General features: G+C 39.1%; 4 protein-coding genes across 6 annotated transcripts in view; 3 read left to right on the forward strand and 1 right to left on the reverse strand.

Annotated features, from left to right (window-relative positions):
- The first annotated feature begins 335 nt into the window (after positions 1–335).
- Positions 336–5,867, forward strand: rad9a (RAD9 checkpoint clamp component A). Its single transcript, XM_027154654.2, has 11 exons — positions 336–580; positions 1,458–1,528; positions 1,699–1,821; positions 2,045–2,159; positions 2,885–2,984; positions 3,073–3,179; positions 4,030–4,136; positions 4,689–4,753; positions 4,848–4,955; positions 5,069–5,279; positions 5,371–5,867. Exons 1-11 carry the CDS (start codon positions 547–549, stop codon positions 5,485–5,487), a joined length of 1,158 nt encoding a protein of 385 aa, XP_027010455.1. The 5' UTR covers positions 336–546; the 3' UTR covers positions 5,488–5,867.
- tbc1d10c (TBC1 domain family, member 10C) lies at positions 5,693–14,047 on the reverse strand. Its single transcript, XM_027154652.2, has 10 exons — positions 13,930–14,047; positions 13,585–13,700; positions 12,605–12,701; positions 12,428–12,535; positions 11,430–11,536; positions 10,810–10,924; positions 10,198–10,263; positions 9,922–10,111; positions 9,683–9,843; positions 5,693–9,335 (listed from the first exon to the last, which is right to left on the reverse strand). The coding sequence occupies exons 2-10, from the start codon at positions 13,695–13,697 to the stop codon at positions 6,306–6,308; spliced, it is 3,987 nt and encodes a 1,328-aa protein (XP_027010453.2). The 5' UTR covers positions 13,698–13,700; positions 13,930–14,047; the 3' UTR covers positions 5,693–6,305.
- A 1,669-nt stretch (positions 14,048–15,716) lies between these two features.
- Positions 15,717–18,625, forward strand: ran (RAN, member RAS oncogene family). The gene is made up of 7 exons (XM_027154781.2): positions 15,717–15,856; positions 16,733–16,801; positions 17,000–17,084; positions 17,221–17,346; positions 17,453–17,640; positions 17,764–17,934; positions 18,053–18,625. The coding sequence occupies exons 2-7, from the start codon at positions 16,769–16,771 to the stop codon at positions 18,095–18,097; spliced, it is 648 nt and encodes a 215-aa protein (XP_027010582.1). The 5' UTR covers positions 15,717–15,856; positions 16,733–16,768; the 3' UTR covers positions 18,098–18,625.
- Positions 18,626–21,245: 2,620 nt separating this feature from the next.
- stx3b (syntaxin 3b) overlaps positions 21,246–25,804 on the forward strand; it is a 21,122-nt gene continuing 16,563 nt past the window's right edge. Inside the window, exon 1 of one of the 3 annotated variants that reach the window (XM_047802523.1) lies at positions 21,246–21,607. In XM_047802523.1, coding sequence (XP_047658479.1) covers positions 21,578–21,607 — 30 coding nt within the window. In that variant the 5' untranslated portion in view covers positions 21,246–21,577. The remainder of the gene's footprint in view (positions 21,608–25,804) is intronic. The other 2 variants (XM_047802522.1, XM_027154691.2) reach the window with 2 other exon arrangements.

A 25,804-nucleotide genomic window follows, 5' to 3' on the forward strand; every position in this document is an offset into this window, starting at 1 on the left:
TCTCTTAAATAAATATGAGTTTAGAATATGTCACATAGGCTTTATGATCTTTATTTTCTTATCTAAAGCTCAGTGTTTAATAAAAATAAACATTAAACTGTGAATGAAACTATATTAAACACAAAATCTGTCTGTGGTTTGATTATAACATGAGAAATGTGTGGAAATACTAGATTAACATTAATGTTTGGACGAGAAACGTAGTCAAAAATAGCATCAGTGTGTTGTTTGCACATATCTGCCCGAGCCTCAAATAGCTCCCTAGTTCCTACTTAAGTGCCCTAAATAGGGAAGTCTAACAGGGAGCCATTTGAGATTCCTCCCGGGCGCGTTTATATGACGTATTACGTGTTGATTGGTTGAACTTAGCGCGCGACATGGCGAAGTGATGAGAATTAAACAGTTTAGAATTGTTTTTATTTGCATGAATAAATAAAACCATGTTGGTGCAGGTGCGTTAAACCGTAACTAAAAACAAACAACGTTTTTTTAAAATAATGTCTACGCCTCTAGATAGTTAATGAGTATTTTCCGAGGTGCACGAGGATGGACTGCGTCGCTACAGGAGGAAACGTCAAAGGTGATTTAAATATGTAAATAACAACAAACAACAACGTTAATCATACTGACGTCAAATCACTAAAACTCCTCTATTTCTTTATTATATTGCCTTGTATCTCAAACTAACGATTATTGGCTGTTTATAGAACAGTTTTAACATTTGTTTTGGGTTCCAGTAATCATTTGAAACTGTTTTGAACAAACAAAATGTTTAAAAAGCGGTTTTAACTTCAGGGAATTAATCTCTGAACCATCCCTAAATAAAACTTTTATTATTCTGGTGCAACCTTGGTTGGTTGTCATCGAATAATAAGACAGGACGTGGGGATGTAGTGGCCTAGTGGTTAAGGTGTTGGACTATTGACCAGAAGGTCATGGGTTCGAATTCCAGATCCACCTGCTGGGGCCCTGATCAAGGCCCTTAATCCTCAATTGCTTAGTTGTATAAATTGAAATGTATTGTAAGTCACTCTGGATAAAGGTGTCTACTAAATGACAGAAATGTAACCGTTGGACAGGAACAGAAATAATCCTAATATTAATTCACTATATTATCTGTATCTGTATTATTGTTGGTATTTGAAGAACGCACTCACAAATCTAAGAAGGCATTTTTTAATCTGCATTCCTTTTATTATTAAAAAATGTCCTGTGTAATCTTGGAGAAACATTGTCTCATTTCACCATGTACTGCAACAGCTATATATGGTTGAAATGACAATAAAAGCTTCTTGACTCTCTCTATTGTAATTTAGTTGGTATGCAAAATACAGGCAACCTTTGGCAAACCCTGAGAATTATCTGCAAGATAATGTTAGTTTGTAGTTAAAAAAATACTATAAAAAATACAATAATACCCTTTTGTTGTGTTATTGTGTGTACATTGTGTCTTACAGTGCTGGCCAAAGCAATACACTCCCTTTCAAGGATTGGAGAAGAACTTTACTTGGAGCCCACTGAGGATGGGGTTAGTGTCTGTGTGTCTGCTTGTGTGGTCAAGAGGAGTTAAATATTCCCATTAATATCACTGGATTAAGGGTCTAAAGGCATTATGTTTGATGCATTAGATCTCATGTTGATATTTGTATTTATTTATCGTTTATATTTATGTATATATCATGTGCCCATGTTTTGCAGCTAACCCTGCGTGCAGTGAACTCATCTCGATCAGCGTTTGCCTATTTCCTGATGTCTCCGCTCTTTTTCCAGAGGTTCAAGCATCCACCAGACCAAGCCTTTCGCTGCAAAATGCCCATCAAAGTAACAAGCAAAGTCTTCTAATGTTACCAGCCTCTTCGCACTCACTTCTTCTCAAAATAAATCTGTGGCAGTTATTTATTATGTTATATTTTGCATGATCTCTGGTTTCTGTTCAACTTCTAAAAATCATCAGTATGAGGGTCGGATGCTGTAAAAGTTCAGAATGTGTGTTTCAGTTCTCTCTCTCTCTCTCTCTCTCTCTCTCTCTCTCTCTCTCTCTCAGAGTGTACAGACAGTGTTCAGGTCTCTCTCATCTCTAGAGCGCTCTGTGGAAAAGTGCCGCATTGAGATAAACACTGAGAAGAGTCGTTTGAGAATCACACTCCACTGCAAATATGGTAAAAATCATACAGTCATAGAAATAATGGAAACAATTTTTTAACATTCATGGAAGGAGTCTTTAGGAAAGTCTTTCGGATGAAGTCATTCTTTTCTTGGTTTGTTAGTAACATGATATACTGTGTATTTTTCAAGGCATATGAGGAAAAAATACATTTTTAAAGCATTTCAGGAAATAAAATAATTGATTGTTGGCAATTGCTGTGTTATAAAAGGAATAGAACACATCTCAGGGACAGTCTGTATTTAAAATGATAAACGTCAGGTGGTAAAAATAACTTCTGCTACGTTTGCCATACATTAGGTTTACTTAGTAAGAGTAGTAACTCGATGGGGAGAAAACTGAAAAGTGAAGGAGGGTAAGGTAGAGAGAAGAGAAAAGGAAAGGTGAAAGGAGGTGAAGGTAATGGGGAGGAAGACGGGGTTAAAAGAGAGAGAAAAATTGAGTGATGCAAGACACTGAGACGTGAAAGAAAAAGGATGAAGTGAAGTAGAGAGAAATGAGTACGAGTAAGTAGGGGAGGATATAAAAAGGAAAAGATTAAAGAGAGGAAGAGAGAGTGAAAAAAATATACAATAAAAAAATTGGAAGTTGAAATAAATTGGTGGATGAAATAACATGACCAGGAGATAGAAAGTAGAGGGGAAAGGGGAACAAACTATCTAACTAATTTCCCTTCTAATGAGACGTGTGTGTGTGTGTGTGTGTGTGTGTGTGTTTCAGGGCTTTTAAAGACACACAACCTGTCCTTTCAGGACTGTGAGTGTTTGCAAGCAGTGTTTAACAAGGACACCTGCACCAACGTGCTCCGAGCTCAACCCAGGTCCTACTTCCTCCTTCCTTCTCTCTTTTCCTTTATCTCTACTTCAGTCTCTGTCTCACTTTCTTCTTCCACTGTCTTCTGTGTGCAGGTTGTGGGTGGATACAGTACTGCATTTCCCACCCTCTCTGGATGAAGTGAACGTATCTGTGAGCAGCGATCGAGTTTGGCTCAGGAACCACGTGGAAGACGATGCAGGTGATGAAGTGCCGGGTTTCTGCGTTATTTTCTGTTCTGTAAAATGTCTTTAAAAGTACGATACACCGTTCCTGCTTTACTAGACCTGATGTTACAGTGGTGGTCATTGTGGTTTTCCAAATGGTAACACTTTTCAGATGCATCAGGTGGCTTAAAAATCTCAGTACAAGCACAAGCCCTTACCTCTTATCACTTACCTCTTTATTTTTCACTTTTATATTCTGTCCTCAGCATTTGGGTCTTTCAATTCTTTTTCACAAAAAAGACAAAAAATAATATATGCTCCTGTTTTGTTGTCCATGTTCTGTATTGAATGTTGTATGTCATGTCACACTTCACAGTGGAGGTTAGTGTTTTTTACCGAACATACTAGAGGCAGTATATTCATTTAAAGTAACAGGAGGATAAAATCCTTTATTGTATCTCACACAAATGTTTCTATCTTCAAATTAAATGATGATGTCAAACCTATTTCTGCTCTCTGTGACGTCCCAAGTCCTTGTTCATAAGCGTCAAAAATTGGAAGGTGTTTATCTTCAACCAACACAATTCCTGACTCATTTTAGATCAGACTTAAATTAATAATAAAAAGGAATTTATTTATACTGACTGAAAATGTCTGTCACTTTCACCAGTGTGCTAGATAAAAGCATTACGTGGAAAAATGACAATGTAAAAAAAACTCTTGATACATTTATTAATAATTGTTAAACATATCATGTCCAAAAAGGATAGATGCTGTAGCTCCTAAACTAGCACTGACACCAGTTCATGACTTCTTTTACAACATCTAACCTTTTATATTCCTATACTCTGTTTAAAAAAAATCTCTTTCTACCTTTCTTCCCAGACTCATCAAAAGCCATGATGACCGAGTTGTGTTTGAGCTCCGATGAATTCGATCACTTTGCTATTGGCTCTGAGACCAGCATCACCTTTTGTCTTAAAGAACTCCGGGTAAACATACACACACACACACACACACACACACACACACACACACACACACACACACACACAAACACAGGGTCTAACGCATTTATGTCACTATGTTGAGCTACAGAAAGAAGACAAGTGAAAAAGAGACAAAAAAGATTTTCAGTGGTGCAGCGACTTAACTCTAACAGACAAGTAGATGCAATCTCTGTACTAGCAAAAGTAAATGCCCCCCACACCCTGTAGTTCCAAAGATTTTCCTTTAATTTGTCTAATTTCTGTATACAACACAGTCACATAGTATTTGTTCAAGATTCATCCAAATGCTTGAATTAGGTGTTTGGTTTATTTTTAAATAAAAATGCTGAGAATGTCTAGTGTATAAATTGTAAGTAGCTGGTTAAGTTTATTGTTCAAAGTTCACAAGACTGTCCATTTTCAGCTGTTGATCGTCTCCTTCCTGTTTTTAGTTACTGCTTCGCCTGAAAACTGTTTATTTGAAATGTTATTCTGAGTGCGTAAATGTTGATGGAAAGCTGTATGTTAGTTTAAACCCTTCTCTCTGGCTCACAGGGTTTATTAGTGTTTGCTGAAACAGCAGGTCTTCCCATCTCCATGTACTTTGAAGAGCCTGGCAGGTAAAATGCTTAATACCACAAATCAACAACAGATTTCTTTTATGTTTTGTCCTAAAAGTACTTTTGTGTGTCTGTGTGCATGTCCACATCTTAGCCCTGTTGTCCTGAGCGTGTCCGACAGTGTCTTAGAGGCGAACTTTGTACTCGCTACTCTGTCTGAAGACACACACCAGCACAACCACAACAACAACAAAGCTAATGGGTATGCAAACCTTCATGAGCGGACGCTACGGGCTATATTTAGTATTTCCACACATTTAAATTCATTCATTAATTATTATCTTTGTTCTTGATCTGTTCCCCTCCGTCTCCCAGACCCCGTGCTGAACTCCCACCCGACGACTTTATGTGCGATGATATTGACTCGTATCTCATCGCCATGGAGACCAGTGACCTCGCTGGCCCATCCTACCAACCTCAACCTCAAACTTCCTCCACCAACCACAAAAACCGGTTGTCCAGCGAAGAGGAAGGCGAGGACGTGGAGACAGAGGAGGAGTCAGTGTTGGGACCACCCAATAAAAAGGTTTTAAAGCGGTTTTGAATTTTAACATGCTGTACATTTCTGATCAGCTGTTCATTTATCGTTCTTTACATTTTCATCCTGTCATTTTCAGTTCCGCTCACTTTTCTTCGGCTCCGTGATACCGGCTTCGACTAAGGCAAACGATCAGACAATGCAGAGCCAGGAAGTGCTCGCCAGCGACAGTGAGGACGAGAGACAGTCGGAATAAACTGCGCAGCAAAGAGCAAAATGAAATGAGAGAAAAAGAAAAACGGACGATTCGTACCAAGGAACTACATAATGGAAAGTGTATCCATTTGGAACGTTCTTTGCAATGCTTTTTTAAGTTTGAGTGTTTCAAGTGGTTTGTTTTTCATTTTTTTTTAAGTAGAATCAGTGGTGAAGCAGCCAAAACAAGACACATTGCACCCGAATCATTGTACATGTCAATCTATTTACTTTTGTGGTTTGAACACAGTGTAGTTCATTCACTAAAATTCACTTAAGGTGTGTTAGGAAAAGTAATCTCTGTGCTAAACAAAATCTTCTCCGAATTCTTTCCTGACCTTGGAGCATCCATAAACTGCCAATAAAAATATAAATGAGATACCTGTAATTGTCTTTACAGGTGAGTTGTGTTCACATGGCTGATTTTATTTTGTTAACCAACCAGTCATTAAAAAATTGCTAAAACATCACTGGCTATTAAAATTCTGATTTAGGAAATCACAACATTCAAATACCAAGGAATAAAATAATAAGATAATTTATACCATTTGTGCTGCTGGATTCTTAATCTGATTGGTCAGCAGATGTTCATTAATTTCCTTCCACAGTAGTTGGATAGAGTAAAGGGTTAAAATAGCAAGATTTTGCTTTAATGTTCAAGTGTACTGTATATACAAAGACGGTAAGGGTTTGAAAAGACAAACAAGTTTTATAAGCATTTCTCTCTAAAGCAGTGAACGTTCTGCAAAATGAAAAATGAATGAATCATACTACGATCCATTTATATAAAATGCTGAAAAATGTCAGTGTCTCCTTGAGTCAAAAATAACTCTCGGAGAAAGACGTCCTTTTACGTCCAACCGCCGGCGAGCCGCTTCTTTTAGAGAAAATTTCATCGTCGTCATGCTTTCTACTGAGAGCCTGAAAGCTCTTTCCTCTCATATGTGATTTTTTCCTCTCCCTCTCCTTTTCCTTCTCCAGCTCTTTCTCCAGCTTCTTCCTTTCCTTATCTTCCTCCTTCTCTTTCCTCTCCTGCATCCTCCTCCGCCGCCTCCTCTCCTTAGAGCTCATCTTCTCCTCTCCCTCACTGAAGTCCTGAATGACGATTTTGGGGATGGTGGATTTGGAAGGCGTGTCAGCCCTGAGTCGTTGAAACAGACCCCTGCGTTTGGGTTTGTTTGACTTCGATTGAGATTGCGTTTGTGGTTTTTGTGAATCTTCCTGTTTTGAGCATTGTGTTTGTTTCGGCTGTGCGATGTCTGACTCCTCTGCCTCTGTGGTTCGGGGGCATGAATCTCGTTTGGTGCTTTGTTGAGGGTCCCTGAAAGTGTCCCCAGAGAGGATCGTGGGATAGGAGGTGTGGGAGCTGGAGGACCTGCGAAGTCTGAGCTGTGGATTTGAGTTAGATGGTATATTTACCTCTATTTCCACTTCCTCTTCCTTTTTGTTTGGCTGTGGAGGCTCTGGATTTCTAGATCCACTGGTTCTGTCAGGTTCCACATGTTCAGGTGTGGACATTTTGTTAACTTCGGTGTTTTCATCCTGGGTCCAGTCGGAGTCCCGTGGAGTCTCTGATTCTCCAGAATGTTCTATCGCCCTCTCTAGTTGAACGCAAGGTGAAGACAGTAAAGTTTCTGATTCCGCTTGATCCACTGTGAGACTTTTGCTACTTCCCTTTTCTCCGTCCGTGACATTTCCTTCAATTTCCTCCACAGGCGCATCACTAATCCGTGCCTCATTCTGTCTCTCTCCTTCCAGCTCTTGCTGTGTGTTTTCCACATTTTTATTGCTTCCATTTCCACAGCATTCATCCTTCACATGACCTTCTTCTTCTTGAACGGAAGGTGCTCGATCCTCTGCATCCTTCTGATCTTCTGGAGTTTGTACATTTGAATGTGTTTCCTCTTCCTTTTCCACAATTTGTCCAACTTCAATTTTTTGTGTGCTGTCTTCCTGTTGCTGAAGCTCATCTTGTGTGTGTACGAGGCATATTTTTAGCTTCTCTTCTTTATTAGCACTATGTGCTTGTTTGTCTCCATTCTCTATTTCCACTTCCTGTTCACTGTTGTCCGCTCTTTCCTCCATAATTTCCATTTCTTGTTTGCAACTCTTTGCATGTATTTCCTTATCGTTCTCTATTTCCTCTTCCTGTACACTGCTGTTTGCTATAATTCCCTTTTCTTCCTGAATTTCCACTTCATGTTTGCTGCTGTTTGCCTGTATTTCCTTTTCCTTCTCTATTTCCTCTTCCTGTACACTGCTGTTTGCCATAATTCCTGTTTCTTCCCGATTTTCCACTTCTTTTTCACTGCTCTTTGCCTGTATTTCCTTTTCTTCCTGAATTTCCACTTCATGTTTGCTGCTGATTTCCTGTATTTCCTTTTTTTTCTCTATTTCCTCTTCCTGTACACTGCTGTTTGCAATAATTCCCATTTGTTCATGACTTTCCACTTCATGTTTGCTGCTGTTTGCCTGTATTTCCTTATCTGTCACTATTTCCTCTTCCTGTACATTGCTGTTTGTCTGTATTTCCTTATCTTTCTCTATTTCCTCTTCCTGTACACTGCTGTTTGCCATAACTCCCTTTTCTTCATTAATTTCCTCTTCATGTTCGCTGCTGTTTGCCTGTATTTCCTTTTCTTCCTGAATGTCCACTTGTTCACTTCTCTTTGTCTGTATTTCTTTTTCTTCCTCTATTTCCACTTCCTCCTCACTGCTTATTGTTTGTTTTTCTTTTCCTAACTGTATTACTTCCTCTTTAGCGCTGCCTAGATGTATTTCTTCTTCTTGTTCTTGGCTATTTGTCTCTATTTCCTGTTTATTTTTACTAGAATCCATTCGCATTTTGCCTTCACATTTACTCTTTGTTTCATTTTCCTGCTCCGGTTTCTCCTGTTTGTCAGTATTTTCTTGGACTTCTACATCATCTTCTTGTGTGTTGATTTTAAGCTGTACCTTCTCTTCGGGATTACATGTCTTAATTTCAGTTTCCTCTTCTTGTTTATTTTTGATTTCTTGGGGTTCCTGCTCAGGTTTGTTTCTTGCATCCTCTACTTCCTCTAGTTGGGAAGGTTGTGATTCCTCTTGTTGTGTTTCCGGCTCCTGTTGGTCTCGATGTGTTGAAATTTCTTGATCCTGATTATCTCTGGGAGTCTGTTCTTTCTTTTCTTCGTCTTGCAACGTCTCGGTGCCATGATGTTTTTCTATTTCCTGTTGACTGTTAGCTGTTGGTAGATCATCTTCTTTCGGGCTATTAGGCAGCGTTCTTTCTTCTTCATGGTCACCAGTGTCTGTATGCGATGGGACGGCAATGACAACCACGTCGTTCTCATCCTCCTCAAACACAGTGTCATTGCGATCAGACAGTTCAGAATACGGCTGTGTTTCCCTAGCCGCTGTACACTGTCTGTTAACGGTTGTGTTAGACTCTATCTGTAAGTGTTTACTGAACTCAGGTGGTGTCTTCTGTGTCTTCGCCTTTAGCTCTCCAGCTACACCACACACGCTCGCCCTCCTTTTCTCTTCATCATCACTGCCCTGTTTCATAAACCCTCTTCCTTCCCACTCCTCAGTCTCTGTTTTACTTCCTCTCTTCCTCCATTTTTTACGAAGGATTGCTGGAGAGAGAGACGAGTGTGAACGCATCACCGGGACCTTCAGGTTCTTGCTTTGTCCCTCCTTCTTTTCGTTCTCCTTCACCCTTTCCTTCCCTTTCTCCCATATCATATAGTATCCTTGGCAACGATCTCGGGGGTCAAAGGTCGAACCTGGGCGCTCTTTCCTCCATTTCTGTAACTCCTTTTCAGTCTGTCGTTGGAGCTCTCCCAAGGACAAAGGTACTGAACACACCTATAAAGGAGAGAATGAGAGAAATAAATGATTTTTCTCCGTATATACTACAAAATTACTTTTTGTACATTAATTGCTACAGCTTTCCTGTGGGTCACGCACAAAAACATGCAGGTAGGCATGCAGGCATACATACAGTATATTCCAGATATTGATCAAGATGTAACAGGCTTTCATAACAAAACAATAAAGAAATCATATAAAAACACCAAACATTTAACACCTTGGCCCGTGTTATAGATATTTATCGGTAGTATAAAGGTACTTTTATTTAACACAGAAACCAACGGACAGCTTACCAATGGACTTAATATAGTTTGAGCACTTGTCCCATTTAAATTACACACCTCTTGAATAAAGACATCGGCTTGCTCGTGTTGGACAAGCCCCTTAACTGACCGCAGTCTCTCCAGGGTCTCCATCTGGCCCTCGCACTCTTTCCGTTGTCGAGCCTCCCCTAAGCAACGTCGCACTAAAACCACAGCCACCTGAAACAGCACACGTACTCCTGCAACACAGATGTATTAGTTGCATGCTTTTCAGTGAGTAAAGGCATAAACACAAACCTGCACAATTCATCCCTCACCATTGCAGAAGAAGAGATCCCAGACTCGGAGTAAAGTGTTGAATGGCAGGTGGCGGCTATACAGGCACATCAGCCAATCGGTGGCAAACATGAGAGGCTCCACCCCCTGTCTTTGCAGATGTTTGTATGCAGCTGGACATGTCCTTTTAAGCACTCCAAAGAGAACTGCAGCATCGAACAAAACTCCCTCCTGTGCAGACAGAAAGTGCAATGGGCTATAAAAACAGTGGCACATTCTCCCCAAGTCTGCTGTGGCTTGGTTTAATTCTGCCCTACCAGCAGGGGACTGTAGTATCCAGGGAGGTAGAGTTCGCTGATCTGTACCAAACACCAGAACGCTTCCTGAAATTTTTATGGAATACGCATTTTAGAAGTTAAGCAGTTGTATTGACCAGTTAAACAGTTAATGATAAAATGACTAGCTAGGCTTTTCGACATAATCACTGTCATACAAATAGATGATAAATTAAGGAAGGTAAGGTTTTGGGCCAGCACAAGCAACCAAAACAATGCACCTTAATATGCAATGCACCTTATATATGTACTGTAGGTTCTACGAGTATCTGGAGTCTAACTGGTGGAATAAACAAATTTCCACTTTATACTTTTTATGGAGAGTGCTGTCTAAAATGTTACTCCAAAATCTCTCACAGGTGTTCAACTCTGCTGAAATCTAATCAATGTGAAAACCATAGCATATGTCTTTTTATCCTCAATAAACTATTTAGTGAACTCTCATGCCCTGTAGATGGGATAGAGTAATCCTGAAGATCGGTCAGGATAAATATGCACTTATTTGCAGTGATGATTTCATATAAACTCAAACCATACCAGCAATAGTAAACAAGCCATAATTTCCATTCATTTTTTATAAATTAGGATATGTACCTCCATGGGCATGTGCATTAGTAGCACTGCCGCCACAGGACCCTGCGCCTGGCAGTACCCCTCATCTGGCCGAAACTGAGTGTAAGCCTTTAGAACCTGCAACAAGCCTTGCTGACTTCTCGTATAAAAGAATATAAAAACAGAAATTTGTATTAGCTTTGCTGTATCCACTGCCAAAAAAAATCCAAGCTGTCAAAACAGCTCGGGATGTGGCAGCTCGGTGTTCGACTACTGATCGGAATTGGTTCGAATCCCAGGTCCACCAAGCTGCCACTGCTGGGCCCCTGAGCAAGGCCCTTAACCCTCAATTGCTCATGTGTATAAACTGAAATAAAAATGTAAGTCACTCTGGATAAGAGTGTCTGCTATAATGCTGTAAATGTAATTGAAATATCCAATAATCTCAATTTAGGACACAAGGACAATGAATCCTTGGCTGTCTATTGTCCTTTTTTTTTTTTCTTGAAACAGGTTTGTAGGTGTAAATCAGAATAATAATCTACCAGTTTTAACAGTATGACCTGTGTTTTTCAGTTGATGGCTTGTCAGAACAAGCGGGATTAATCAGCATGGACATGAATGATCTTTAAGGACAGTGACGAGAATGAGATTGCTTTTACCCATGGCCGTCTTTGGACTGAAACATCTCATGGAAAGGAAACTGCCTGTCTGTGTCTCTCTTGATGACATCAATCCAGCTTTGCTGACCCGGGGACGACTCCAGAGTCTGACACATAGAAATAAAGAGAGGATTGAAACACAAACTAGAATTAACAGGTCAGGTCAGAACAGGTCATGGGAAAGATGGTCTTCTTCTCTAATCCAATAGCTGTTTTCCTCTGACTATCCATCTGGAGCCATTTCACTTGCTTCCATGCCAAAAGTGACAGTTCTTGACTGGCAAAACGGGTTTTGTTCCAGTACCAACAACTATTGGCAAATTAGGCTTATTGCACAAAGGAGAAAACCGATTTTTGCTAGCAAATGCAACAAGTTGAAGCACACCAAGGGTCCTTTGTATGGTAAAATGCTAATGAAATTCTTTGGAGAGAGTCAGTCAGTCATGGGTAGAGTGGTATTTTAGTACTTTAGTACCAAATTTAGTACCAGAACCATCAAATTCCCATGGGCAAGGCCCTTAACCCTCAGCTGCTCTGTTGTATAAATGAGATAAATGTAAGTTGCTCTGGATAAGTGTGTCTGCTAAATGCTATGAATGTGGAATCTTGAAAGGTGACGGTTAAAGAGATCTACCAAACATTGAAGCGTGTGAGATGGACTGGCATGCCATTCTTTCTTGCCAGTACATATAAACTCTGAATCCACCACAACCCTGACCAGGACAAAGCAGTTACTGAAATTAGTTAATGAATAAATGAATGAATAGATATATAGATGGATGGATGGATGGATGGATGGATGGATGGATGGATATTGCTCCATAGGCACCTGGACGTTTGAAGTGTTATTTAAGCATACAGTAGGTGATTAAATGAAGAAAGATGCTTTCTAGAATATTTATACTATAAATAAACACTGTACTGGACGGTGTATAAACAGCCAGTGATTAATTTATTTTATTTTCTTTCCTCTACTACTTATTAACATATGTACTCACATTGTAGAGATCTTTGTTATTCTCTTTCCTCTGTGTCGCTCCACAGAGCAGGGGCCAGCACTTGCACCTCACAGATGCTGGGATTCCCTTCTGGCACTGAGCTTTGATCTATAATCAAAAGAGCATGATGTAGAACATTATGGGTTTCTGACAGTGCAATGTTTTTTTTTAACATACCTTACTATGCTTCTTCTCCATCACCTGATCCCACTGGCTCATAAGGTTGATCCATTTCATTTCACGGTGTCTCACCAACTCAGGACTGAGGTCATCACTGCTGGTGATACAAGTTCAGCATAAAAACAAAATTATTGTAAGGTTGTAAGATAATAAGTACGCTTATTACCGCTCTTTGTGGCATTACTGAAAAGATATGTTGCTTTTATTAGGACTGATATGGATATTACTGTTAAAGGTTCTTTATTAACACATGCAGTATAAAAATGTTTAATAATGCTTAATTTCTTGCTAGACAAGTCGATTCTTACTAAAAGTATGAGCATTTAACTGCATTAGGCTACACAAAATAAATCCAAGACAATAAAGACATTACATGACAAATACAGGACAGTACTGAAATTATGAAAATCTCATATTGACATTACTAACAAATCTATTACAATACATGACAGTACTGACAATTTCAGTACAATATTCTTTCTGTTCTGTAAGAAAAAAAGAAACACACACCAGTGTCATTTTAGATATCAGAATATAAATTAACAAACCTAACTAAACTAAATTTTAGATGTAGTTATACTAATATACAGTATACTGAGAGTTTACACACGTAACTGTTTACAAGTTTTGCTCCTTGTCCACAACATTGTAACATGTGGCCTTTAAATGTAAGTTACTGTGATTACAAAGCACAACTGTCATAATAAACAACCTAACACACACATACATACACACACAACAGGAAACCACATTCTGTCAGGGCCAATATCACCATGGTAATGTGGCAGGATGTTGAGCGCAACAGAAAATAATTGTAGGTGACGGTTGAGAAAAAGTTATGCTTATAAAATACATATACTTAGCTGAAAACACAGTTCTTACACAATTTGTGTGTGTGTGTGTGTGTGTGTGTGTGTGTGTGTGTGTGTGTGTGTGTGTGTGTGTGTGTGTGTGTGTGTGTGTGTGCTAACATTGACCTGTCATTGTTCATGTCTCCATTAACAAGCAGGAATCCATAACGGTCTGTTTTAGCCTCTGTGGAGCCGGAGGTGTTCTCTCCATCCTCTCTCTGGTCCGAACGGAGAGACATCACCTAAACAGAGAGTTTTAAACTCAGGAGCACGAAAATCAGCACAAAGCCGGATATCAATTATTTTTTTTACAGTGATATCTGAGCTGTTTCGTCACACCGAAACCTCACATGCTCTACATCATTTGTCTTGCTCAAGCATGTGTGTTTGTGTCAGTTTTACAGCTTGGTTTTTGGGAATGGAACTATGAAAATCTATGAAAAGCTGAAGAGTCAAGCATCAAGCACTTACCTTCGGATGCACTTCTGACTATAAGGTGCAATTGTGCTATTATGGGAGGGAAGACAGAACTGAAAAAAACACTTCCGCTGTAGTGGTTGTGTATGTGTGCGTGTGTGTGTGTGTAGGAGCTTGTGCACATGCTTTAGGAAAGTTCAACAAACAAGCCTTGATATAAAAGATTAAAGAATGTGACCAGACTCAAACTAGCATATTTAATCTATGATAGGATTGCTAACACAAATCATGGTGTGTTAAACCTGTAGCAAGACTTTTAGATTAAGTGCTAAGCTGTATATTTATGTGTGTAAAATATGTGCTCAAGATTCAACAAGTGGGAATCTTTTACACTAACTGTCCAAGATTCCTGTGGTCCAAGATACTGTGGTATAATGTCTTGTGTTTTCCTGACAAATAAATCAGGAAATTAATAAACATCTGGGGCTCCTTGTCAATCATCAATATATCTTGGAAATGTTATTTTCTTCAAAATTTCTTGATAATATATAAAGTCTGGGCAGCACTGTCGTATATCAGGTAGCGTTACCATGATTCTCAGTTCAATCTTGATATCAGGTTGCTGTCTGTGTGGAGTTTCACGTGTTCTCTGCATGTCCGTGTGAGTGTCTGGTTTTCTTGAATTTTCTTAAACCGGAGCAGTAGGTGGACTGGCTCTACTAAATTGTTCTTAAATGTGAATGAGTGTATGTGAGACGTGTTTGGTGCTATGTGATGAACTGCTGTCCCGTTCCGTGTCTGTTTCCACATTACACCCAGCTCTCCCGGTATAAACTATGATAAGAATAATTTAATTATAAAGCCTATAAAGTCGGTACATTTTAACGTCATTACACAACTAACAGATCAGACTTTGCTAGTGCAAATTTTTCCTATAAAATCCTGTTTAAAAACTAGACACGCTACTGCTAAAATGCTGAAACAAAAAGAAGACCTTTTCCCACTCTGCCTGTGTCTGCCCTGAATACGACCAGCCTGATGAATAGAAAGGAACCAAATCAGCCCTTTCACTTCTTTTACTAGCAGCACTCTTCGGGTTTAATCTGTCCCTTTATTCAAAGAGGATTTGATGGTGTAGATTCTAATGATGAGCACTTATCTTTCTCCCTGTCTGTCTGTTTCTCTGTCTGTTTTTCTGTCTGTTTCTCTGTCTGTATGTCTGTCTGTTTGTCTAGTATGAGGTTGTTGATTTTGCTATACTGCAATAATATACTCTATGGTCAGGCTTCTTGTGTCTTCTCCCCTGACATCAGTTTAGACATGCTAATCCATTTCAGATTATATAAACTGATCAATTGTGCACACGACGCTGTAGGGCTGACAATAATCTGAATCTGAGTTCAAGAGATTATTCTGTAATAAATGACATTTAATGTTGAGGAAGCACCAAACACCAGATGGTAAGATAGAACCAAATGTAAACACACCAGACAACAAGTTAGTTCAACACTATCACCTAGGAATGAAGCAATAACGCCATAGTGTAGTTGGATAAGCAATTTGACGATTTCATGAGTATGCAAATTAGTTTGACGCGTATTTTGTATAAAACCTATGACATCCTCTGGTGACTTGTAGCAGGCGTTAGAGACTTTCCACTTAAATCTGCAGACAACAGTCATTTATTTGAGGACTGACAATTGCGTCAGAAGAAGGAAAATATTCAACTCAAGCAAAACAACAAATAAAAACTCGGTCCTTGGGTTCGTGGCAGTAAAAACACGGGCCACAGCAGGGCGGTATTACGAGCTCGCGCGGGTTTTTTTTTTTTTTTTTTTTTTTTTTACCCCACCACGTTTCAGCAGTGTCACGTGTCGCGGGCGGAAGCGTTTATGTGACCGGCGCACGCTGAATCCCGCGCGGGCGCTGCCATTTGCTCTCTTCTTTATATCGCGTTGCGCGGAGCACAAAGTGCTAAGATGTAAGAGTGACTTGTTTTGTATTTCATTTCACGGTTTTTTTTTATTTATTTATTTCTAGTGAACCCGTGAACAGTGTATAGTGACCTGATGTTTACTTTAACGGAGGCATTAGACTGCTGTAATGACGTATTTGTGTTTTAGTTGTTTTTATTTTTCAGAAGCTAAGCGTTGTGTGTGCTAGCGCTAGCTGTTAGCATGCTGTTAGCATGGATGCTGCTTAGCACGATTGGGGAAAAAACGCTTTTTTATTTAGGTTCGCAATTTAGCGTATAATTATATCTGCTTTGTTTTGTCTCTTATTGACTGTGCCTCGTTTTTAGGACGAATGGATGCTCCTGAGGCCTAGTGTGCGTGTTTAGGGCACAGCCCGTAGCGTTAGCATTAGCATCATTAGCATCGGGGAAGCGGGTTTTGTTCCAGATCAAACTAGAAAAGTGCGGCAAAGCGTCATTGGTAGCATGACAACGGGGATAAAGTCTTTACGGTAGTGAGTCGTTTTGGAGGATGTGGTAAGATGGTTCGGGGTTTCAGGCCTGTGGGATTTATTCCAGCGTGTTTACGGACTTTAATACGCATTAAAAATTTTGTGTGAAATATTGCGTGTGTGCGCGCGCTGCGCATTAACTTTGCGCCGTTTAGTAAATGTTATTTTGTCTGTTTTTGGTCATCAGGAGCGTAAATACGAATTATTTACTATGGCCCATGTGTGTGCTCTCCGTAACCATCCCGCCATCTCTCTTTATCTCTCGTTCTCGCTCTATCGCCATCTCTCTCTCCTTCTCTCTACTCATTCTCTCTCTCGTTCTCATTCCTTCCCTCTCTCTCTCTCTCGTTGTCTTCCTCTCCCCCCTTCTCTCTCTCTTTCTCTCTCACAGAGTCCCGCTGCTGAGTCACAAATTAACACACTCGACATGGCAGAAAACGACCCACAGGTTCAGTTTAAGGTAAATTTTAAATCTGTTTCTCTTTGTGGAAATAACGTTTAACTCCTAGCTTTTAACTACTATGCATCACAACTACGTGACAAGTTTTTAATGTCTGAGTTTGTTCTCCAGATACGTATAAATGTAGAAACGTAGATTTCAGAAGTAATTGTTTCTGTGCCTGTTTTGTGAAGTGTTAACAGTTAATTCTGTCCTCAGCTTGTTCTTGTTGGAGATGGAGGTACAGGAAAGACCACCTTTGTGAAGAGACACTTGACAGGAGAGTTTGAAAAGAAATATGTTGGTATGTGTGCAAAATATTGCAAGTAGGTGGGGGGGGGGTGTTGAAATACCTCTGTGATGGATAAATTGAAGGGTGTGGGTATTATTATTATTTTTAATAACACTAACTGTTCAAACTAAATCCTGTTTTCTTTCAGCAACTCTGGGTGTTGAAGTGCATCCCTTGGTTTTCCACACCAACAGGGGTGCTATCAAGTACAATGTATGGGACACAGCAGGACAGGAGAAGTTCGGAGGCCTGCGAGACGGATATTATATTCAAGGTATGCTTTGGTTTCGTCATCAGTTTTGTAAAAGATGTAGCTGTTCCAAGTGTGCAGGTATGTGTGTGCTGTAACAAGCAGAGTTCTACTTTTTCCTCGTCTCCAGCTCAGTGTGCAATCATCATGTTTGACGTGACCTCTCGAGTGACTTACAAGAATGTTCCCAACTGGCATCGTGACCTGGTGCGTGTGTGTGAGAACATTCCAATAGTACTGTGCGGCAACAAAGTGGACATCAAAGACCGGAAGGTGAAAGCTAAGAGCATTGTGTTCCACCGCAAGAAGAACCTACAGGTATGTACATCATCTTTGCCTTATTTCCACCTTTTTATTAGCACCACCTTTTATTGGAGTTCACATTTGCTGAAAGTCTGATTCCTTTTTAAAAACAGTGGCTTGTATCGTGTTTCATTTCAGTACTATGACATCTCCGCCAAGAGTAATTATAACTTTGAGAAGCCTTTCCTGTGGCTTGCACGAAAGCTGATTGGAGATCCCAACTTGGAGTTTGTGGAGATGCCTGCCCTAGCCCCACCCGAAATCGCCATGGACCCATCACTTGCTGCACAGTATGAGCATGACCTGAAAGTAAGTCTACCTCTGAAGTATACGGGACTAGTGACATTACAATCTTTGCATATGACGATCACATTTTTAGCACTAATAATAATTTAACTTTGGGTTTTTTCTTGTCTCATCCTTTTAGGTGGCATCAGAAACGGCTCTCCCAGATGAGGACGACGACCTCTAACCTGTTACCTTTTGATCTTTTCCTTTTGGTGTTGCTGGGTTTCCTCAGCAATTGGAGTTGTCCCCACACCCTCTCCTCCCAGTTCCTTTTACTGTAAACCCTCCCTGCTCAGATTTTTATTTTTCAAATTTTCATTTTGTTTCAGACTGAATAAAAGGTGAAGTGATTGTTCAATTGTAGACATGCTCATGTTGACGCCACCATTAAGACTCACTCTAGGACACATGTGCGTTCACTTGCAGACATGCATATACACTCATCGGCATGAGACGGAATGTCCCAGTGCTTATTATCCTTCTCTGTGTGGCTTTAAGCACTTAGAGAACAACTTTGAATAAAAACATTCTCAGTATACCTTGTGACTGGATCCTTTCCTTTTTCCCCAAACTTTAGTTGTAAAACCATACACAGCTGAATCTGTTCAATTAAAAATGTCTTAAATATTGTCTTAAGGTTTTGCTGCATTTCTGTTTGTGGGATTATCTGCTTCTTGTCATACAATTACATACATTAAAATGTGGAAATGTGTGTGCATTGAGAAGAGTTTTTTAAGTGCTGTTTGCTTGGAAGGGTTTTAGTTCATATTCAAAACTGCTTGATGATTAACTGTTACAGAGGAAATCGCAAGTACCAGGAAGAGCCTTATACCAGGCTTTGTACATATAATGCTATATGAGCCAATCAGAGGTTACGCAAACTAAAATTGCATGTCCTGGATGTAGAAGGATTTCTTTGTGTTGCATTAGGAGCATTGTCCAAGATGTTCTTTTTAATAGTTTTGCATGTTTAGTGAGGTAAATGTGTAGTGTCTGTCATGATAGATAGCTCAGTGGTTAAAAGTTCTGTCCTACTGTTAAAAATAAAATAATCTCTGGCAACAACGGTCACTCTTGGTTGAACAAAAGACCTATGACCCTTGATCAGGTTGGAGCATATTCTACCTGCCTGCAAATCTTTGGGATTAAATTCTCTAAATGCTATTAATAAATTAAAATAATGAGCAGGTTACAAAAGGAAGCATGTTATCCAACCAGAACCACAAGTATCTCTGAGCTGGATCCCAAGTAAATTCCATATAAATATAAGATTATATTCTAAGTGTAAAGTCAGTGCACTTGAGTTGTAAATATATTGATAAAGGATGTTTCTTTCAAACTTTTTTGCAGACATATTCTGTTTTTGTTGAAAAGAGTCATGGAGATGTTTAATTGGCAGTAGAATCATGTCTTACCTGTTTGACAGATTTATTCAGTATTTTTCTGATGAGTCAGATGATTTATTTCATATTCTGAAACAGGAAAGTCTTCAATAGAATTTAAGTTTATTAAAAATTTCCTTTTGAAGATTTTGTCATCATGCTCACCAAATTCTGTGAATCCGATAAATCATCTAGGAAGAGTGTAAAAGAATAATTTCTAATAGTGAGTGCAGCTAATGGATGTGACTGAATTTCCTCTATTGGAGATCCACATGCCCAGCAAATCTGGTGCGTTCACAGTAGGTGAAACTGAACGACTAAGAAAATAACTATAAAAATAAACTGCAAAACAAAAAATTGATTACCAAAAACTGATAGACCAAAAATCAGATTGATAACCAAAATTTTGCCTGAACAAGATGGCCAACATTTCTGACATGTGCCAAACACCCCAAAAAGGGTTAAGTATTGAATTTTTATTAACAAAAACAAGAACATCTTTCATACCCTTGATCAGGATCATCCCTAGATCAATGCCTATTTGTACGAGCAGGAGGATAAGTTTTGGACAGAGATTAAAAAACACTTCTTTGTAAGGACATTTACTGAATCCTAGTAATAGAAATATAAATGTACATTGTTGTATTAATTGTAGCCACAAGGGGGCGAGAACCCTCCAAAACTCTCACAGGTCTAATCTATGAGGTCTAATCTGAGAGGTCTAATCAGGTCTGTATATCTACTTCCCTGCCAGTGTGCCTTGTAGTCCGTATATAAATCAAAGGTCAAATGTTTGTATTATACCTGTAGTGTTTTAGTATTTTATTTATTCGTTGGTGTTTTACCAATGATGTACCAGACTTTATAACTCTTAGAACTTGTAAAACCTTTATTTTCATGCAAGCAATGGCTTTTTAATGATTTTTTAGCAAATTCAGATGAATTTTAATTCAGAAATATATTTGATCTGAGTGATGTTTATATGTGTTATGATGTCTTCTATGTATATATGTGTAAATGCACCTGTACAGCAGTCATAGAATTACACCTTCATAGCTTGTGTTGTACTTGTAATTTATGTTTATATGAAAAATTAATTACACATATATACTATGCTCCAAAGAAGTAAAGAAAACAACAAAACAAACATTTTATGAAAGTTAATAACACTGTTGAAGAAACTCATTTCCAGTGACGGAAGTCAAATTCTACCTTAGGCTCAGGATTAACTGAAGCCAACTGGTAATGATTAGAAATGATTAACTTGTTTATCCAGTCACAATTCTGGTAACACTATACTTTTTTTTAATTATGTGACGTATGTGTTTCTTTTACTCGTGTTATACAGTGTGGACAGGTTTTCTCCCTCTCAATTACATCACACAAACACACACACACACACACACACACACACACACACACACCTTAATCAACTTAACTAATGTCTTTTTTTAATGTCTTATATACTGTGATCCAAGAACAAACTGGGACACCACTCTGTTCACTGTTTGAGAAAAAATAGAGAGGAAGAGGAATTATATTTCAGTAGTTCCCATACATACACAGACACATACACACAAACACACCCACCCACCAACACACACACACAGAAACATACACACACACACACACACACACACACACACACACACACACACACACACACACACACACACACACACACACACAGAGAGCAAATTGATCTAAAAGAAAGGTCAGATAATTTTCATATTTGTGTCACCTGTTAAAAGGAATAACGTCACACACACACACACACACACACACACACACACACACACACACACACACACACACACACACACACACACACACACACACACACACACACACACAGGTAGGCTACGACAAACAGGGCGTGTTCACCTTAACCAAACGGTTTGCATAGGTGCGCCAGTGCGCATGCGCAGAGTTAGAGCTCTTAGTGATTACAGGCAGATAGAGAGAGAGAGAGAGAGAGAGAGAGAGAGAGAGAGAGAGAGAGAGAGAGATTAAGCTTTACCCAACTGTTGTTTTAATCCCCTGAGCGGATAGATTTAGATGAAAAAAACACTATTGGTTTGGAGCAGATCAGCCATTTTTATGGACCGTTTGTGGATAAAGTGGACTTGGAGGAGAAAGACAACAGTCTGAGGAGAAAAGAGACTTTTCTTAGCTTGGACTTTTCACTTCTCAGCTACTGACTGACTGCTTTACTTCACTTCTAAACCTTTTTATTATTTATTTACTGACTTCCTTCAGTTCACATTTGTGACATTGACATCATGAAGGACCGACTGGAGCAGCTGAAGGCGGTGAGTCTCAGATTAAAGTTACTTCTGTGTTTGTTTAACTCTTCACTTCTGCTGCTTTTAATAAACAAACCAGGGGTGTTATTTCCGACTAAAACAGAAACAGACTCTTTACTTAACCTAATGTCAGTGGCTACAGTGTGCACTATATAGGGTTTATAACACTATATAGGGTTTAATACACTATATAGGGTTTCTTACACTACATAGGGTTTAATACACTATAAAGGGTTCAATGCACTATATAGGGTTTAATACACTATATAGGGTTTAATACACTATACAAGGTTTAATACACTATATAGGGTTTAATACACTATATACTGTTTAATACACTATATAGGATTTATTACACTATATAGGATTTAATACACTATATAGGGATTAATACACTCTAAAAGGTTTAATGCACTATACAGGGTTTAATGCACTATATAGGGTTTAATACACTATAGGATTTAATACACTATACAGGGTTTAGATCACTATATATGGTTTAATACACTATATAGGGTTTAATACACTCTAAAAGGTTTAATGCACTATACAGGGTTTAATGCACTATATAGGGTTTAATGCACTATATAGGGTTTAATACACTATACAGAGTTTAATGCACTATATAGGGTTTAATACACTATATAGGGTTTAATACACTATATATGGTTTAATACACTATATAGGGTTTATTACACTATACAGGGTTTAATACACTATATAGGGTTTTTTACACTATATAGTGTTTACTACATCTATTACATCTATAGGGTTTAATACACTCTAAAAGGTTTAAGGCACTATACAGGGTTTAATGCACTATATAGGGTTTAATGCACGATATAGGGGTTTATGCACTATACAGAGTTTAATACACTATACAGAGTTTAATGCACTATATAGGGTTTAATGCACTATATAGGGTTTAATACACTATATAGGGGTTAATGCACTATACAGAGTTTAATGTACTACTTAAAGGGACCTGAGCTCTTGTTATTGTTATTTAAAGGTAGGCAATTAGATACAAAGGGGAATTAATATAATAATAAGAAGACTATGAATAGATGTAATAGATGTAATAGATATGTTATTAGACATCATGTTATTACTGGAGGTTTAATAAGGAGAACAGAGGATGTGGTCAGCTGACTTAATGTGGTGGTGTCATGAGAGGAAGAGCCACAGAGGGGACTTCTGATTTATGTAAACGAGATAAATATTAAGGCAGACATCCCCAAAAACTACATTAGTAACAAGAGCAATCATGTGGGAAGAGAGATATACATAGACCTTAAACCACAGAACACACTCACAGTGAGTGAGAGAAAAGAAAAGAACATTTAAAGTGGTAGAAAGACACCTAGAGAGAAACAGACAGACAGACGACATCAGCCAAATTGACACACAGACCGATAGACCGACCAGCTGATGAACTGACAGGCAGACAGAGACAGACAGACAACATCAGCCAAATTGGCACACAGACACATTGACTGACCAGCTGATGAACTGACAGACAGACAGAGAGACAGGCAGAACAACAAAAAGACAGAAAGGAAAAAGGAAAGAAAGGCCAAGTAACCCACAATGTGAAAGTAAGAGAGCGTGATAGAATGAAATCTACAGAGACTGAAGCAGGATTTGTTGCTGTGGCGACGTTTATATCAGTCAAATATTTTCCTGAGTGCTTGTGTTCCCGGAAATCTCTTGGCACAAATCCACAAGGAGCATACAGAGGAGGATAAGAGAGTCTGTGTGTGCGTGTAAGAGTGAGTGTTCTGTACTTCAATGCTGACCATGCAGTCTTATTTAGAAATGTCTGAGAAAAAACGAGAGCAGAGTTTCATCTGGAGATACAAAAATAAGCTCTCTTTCTTGTCTCTCTGATGTCAGGGAGAGATTATTATCAGCTAACAAGACTGACTAGGCGGAGTGTGTGTTGTCGTCTTGTCTCACTAGAATCTTGGATGTTTTAACATTGGCCTCCGGTTTGAGTGATCTGTCCTTCTGTAATGTTTAACTTGCTGGGTGGCTGCTTTATTCTTCTTTTGTGTGCGCACAAGCTTATTTTGAATGAACACACACACAGAAGCACACACACACACACACACACACACACACACACACACACACACACACACACACACACACACACACACCAAAATCCTCTGTCAGGCTCTGCAACCCAACCGTGGGACACCCAACAGCTGAGCTGTTTGTGTGTGTGTGTGTGTGTGTGTGTGTGTGTGTGTGTGTGTGTGTGTGTGTGTGTGTGTGTTTGACTGCTTTCCTGCTTTCCTCTATTTATACTTCTTGCATAGTCTAATTTTTATTCATACAGTCAGCACACACACCTTTGTTCTGGGTCTCTGGGTCTTGTTACCTGGTAATCTCTGGTAAACTAGATTTGTGCTGAGCTAAGACATGTCTCCTGCTGAGACATGTCTCCTGCTCACACACACACACACACACACACACACACACACACACACACACACACACACACACACACACACACACACACACACACACACACACACACACACACACAGGAAGTCTCATGTAGCTTATCTCCCTGTTTCAGCCTTTCCAGCACTGCATGCTGTTTGTGTGTGTGTGTCTGTGTGTCTGTGTGTTTCTCTGTCTTTTTAACCTTCACACAAGCATATTCTGTTCTCAGCTTTTCACATGTTCCTGTGTTGCTTCTCTCTGTTGAGTCATAATTAAAGGAAAGCTTCATCCTTCAACCTTAAACGCCTTAATATCGAAATAGCTTTGTATTTGTATTTTTGTCACTCGTGACGTTCCACTGGACCGAGCATCCCAGAATGCAGAGCTGTTTGTGTCTGATGACACTTGCTCTGAGAAACCCCGACTCATCAATTTAGCAGTGTACAAGCAGAGAAGGTGTTGACCACGGTTTTGTGCCAAGCGTGCAGTTCAGGACATGAGAGAGCTAAAGCGCCGCTGCATCGATCTCATTTAGCAAACCAAAATGTCAATATTAAAAGATGCCTTTAATATTTATAAACTACAGATCATCAAGGCTACATCAGCCTCATAGACAGATATGTTTATAATCTTAATTGGTATGCATTGTCTGTTTAATATAAATCAGTTAAATATATAGTTTAATATGTGTACATCAGTTCACTTGAAACCCTAAATTAAATATGTACGGGAAGATCCAGGGATGTAATGCACACCAAGTTACGGATTATTCCATGTATTTCAGAGCCACTTGCCAGCGCCTGAGAAGTTAAATCTGTCGCAAAAATAGCAGAATTTATAAATATTTTAAAAACTGGTCTTCTGCTCGCTCTAAATCGTTGACGGAGATAAACCAGTGCAATTGTTTAAGTGAATTATAATAGATAGATATGAGATAAAGAGAGGGAGAGAGATTTGTTTCTGTTCCTGATCTGTTCCACGTCTTATCTAATAATCTGAAAAGTCTTTGAATGTGGTAGTTGGTACTTTTTGTATCAACCTCATGCTCATCTTCATCCTCATTCGCATCCATGTCATCTTTTTTCTGCTCGATTTCTGCCGGTGTTCATTTCCCAGGTTGTTTTCTTCCCGTCATATTCGTCCTTGGCCTCGGCTCATTTTTAAAACTACCGCGTTTACAATATAAGTTAAATGACACAAAAATCGTCCGTCTATCTCAGCAGGGTACTTAGGAAATGACTGCAGAGTTACTGTTTTCTCCCTGAAGTTGGTTTATTTTCATCGCCACCTCACACAGAAGTGTTTATATCCTCTAACATCACAGCAACTCAAATTAGTTTTTAACGATTTATTGTTGTATTTAAAGTTATGGAAGGTTCACAAGACAAGTTTGTGCTTGTCATCACTTATGTTACAGCAGCTGTAAACTCATTCACTCTCTCTCTCTCTCTCTCTTTCTTTCTCTCTGAAAGTTAACAAACCCTTAAGCTCAAAGTCCTTCACTGTGTCAACGATCGTTTGTCTTTGTTATGTAGCTTTATATTCTTGGCCTTATATTATGAAGCATTCTCTATACAACTTATTATATGTTGTTACTATAGAAACACCATGGTCATGGGGATGTGGTAGTCTAGTGGTTAAGGAGTTGGAAGGTCCAGAGAGTTAATCAGACTGACCAGAGAATTTAGCGTTAAATTGCGAATTCGATTCCCATGTCCACAAAGCTGTAAAATGCAGGGCCGCTGAGCA

This window comes from Tachysurus fulvidraco, chromosome 17 (assembly GCF_022655615.1).
Source record: "Tachysurus fulvidraco isolate hzauxx_2018 chromosome 17, HZAU_PFXX_2.0, whole genome shotgun sequence".
Lineage (NCBI taxonomy): Eukaryota > Metazoa > Chordata > Actinopteri > Siluriformes > Bagridae > Tachysurus > Tachysurus fulvidraco.

Bases quoted from the DNA above. Each gene is read 5' to 3' on its own strand.
- rad9a (XM_027154654.2), top strand. From the start codon at position 547: ATGGACTGCGTCGCTACAGGAGGAAACGTCAAAG. The intron at 2,160-2,884 runs GTAAAAATCATA...TGTGTGTTTCAG, and splicing joins CACACTCCACTGCAAATATG to GGCTTTTAAAGACACACAAC. The intron at 5,280-5,370 runs GTTTTAAAGCGG...TGTCATTTTCAG, and splicing joins TGGGACCACCCAATAAAAAG to TTCCGCTCACTTTTCTTCGG.
- tbc1d10c (XM_027154652.2), bottom strand. From the start codon at position 13,697: ATGTCTCTCCGTTCGGACCAGAGAGAGGATGGAGAGAACACCTCCGGC. The intron at 12,702-13,584 runs GTCAATGTTAGC...TATCACCAGCAG, and splicing joins GGAGACATGAACAATGACAG to TGATGACCTCAGTCCTGAGT. The intron at 9,336-9,682 runs GTGTGTAATTTA...TCTCCTTTATAG, and splicing joins CCGATGTCTTTATTCAAGAG to GTGTGTTCAGTACCTTTGTC.
- ran (XM_027154781.2), top strand. From the start codon at position 16,769: ATGGCAGAAAACGACCCACAGGTTCAGTTTAAG. The intron at 17,085-17,220 runs GTATGTGTGCAA...GTTTTCTTTCAG, and splicing joins GTTTGAAAAGAAATATGTTG to CAACTCTGGGTGTTGAAGTG. The intron at 17,641-17,763 runs GTATGTACATCA...GTTTCATTTCAG, and splicing joins ACCGCAAGAAGAACCTACAG to TACTATGACATCTCCGCCAA.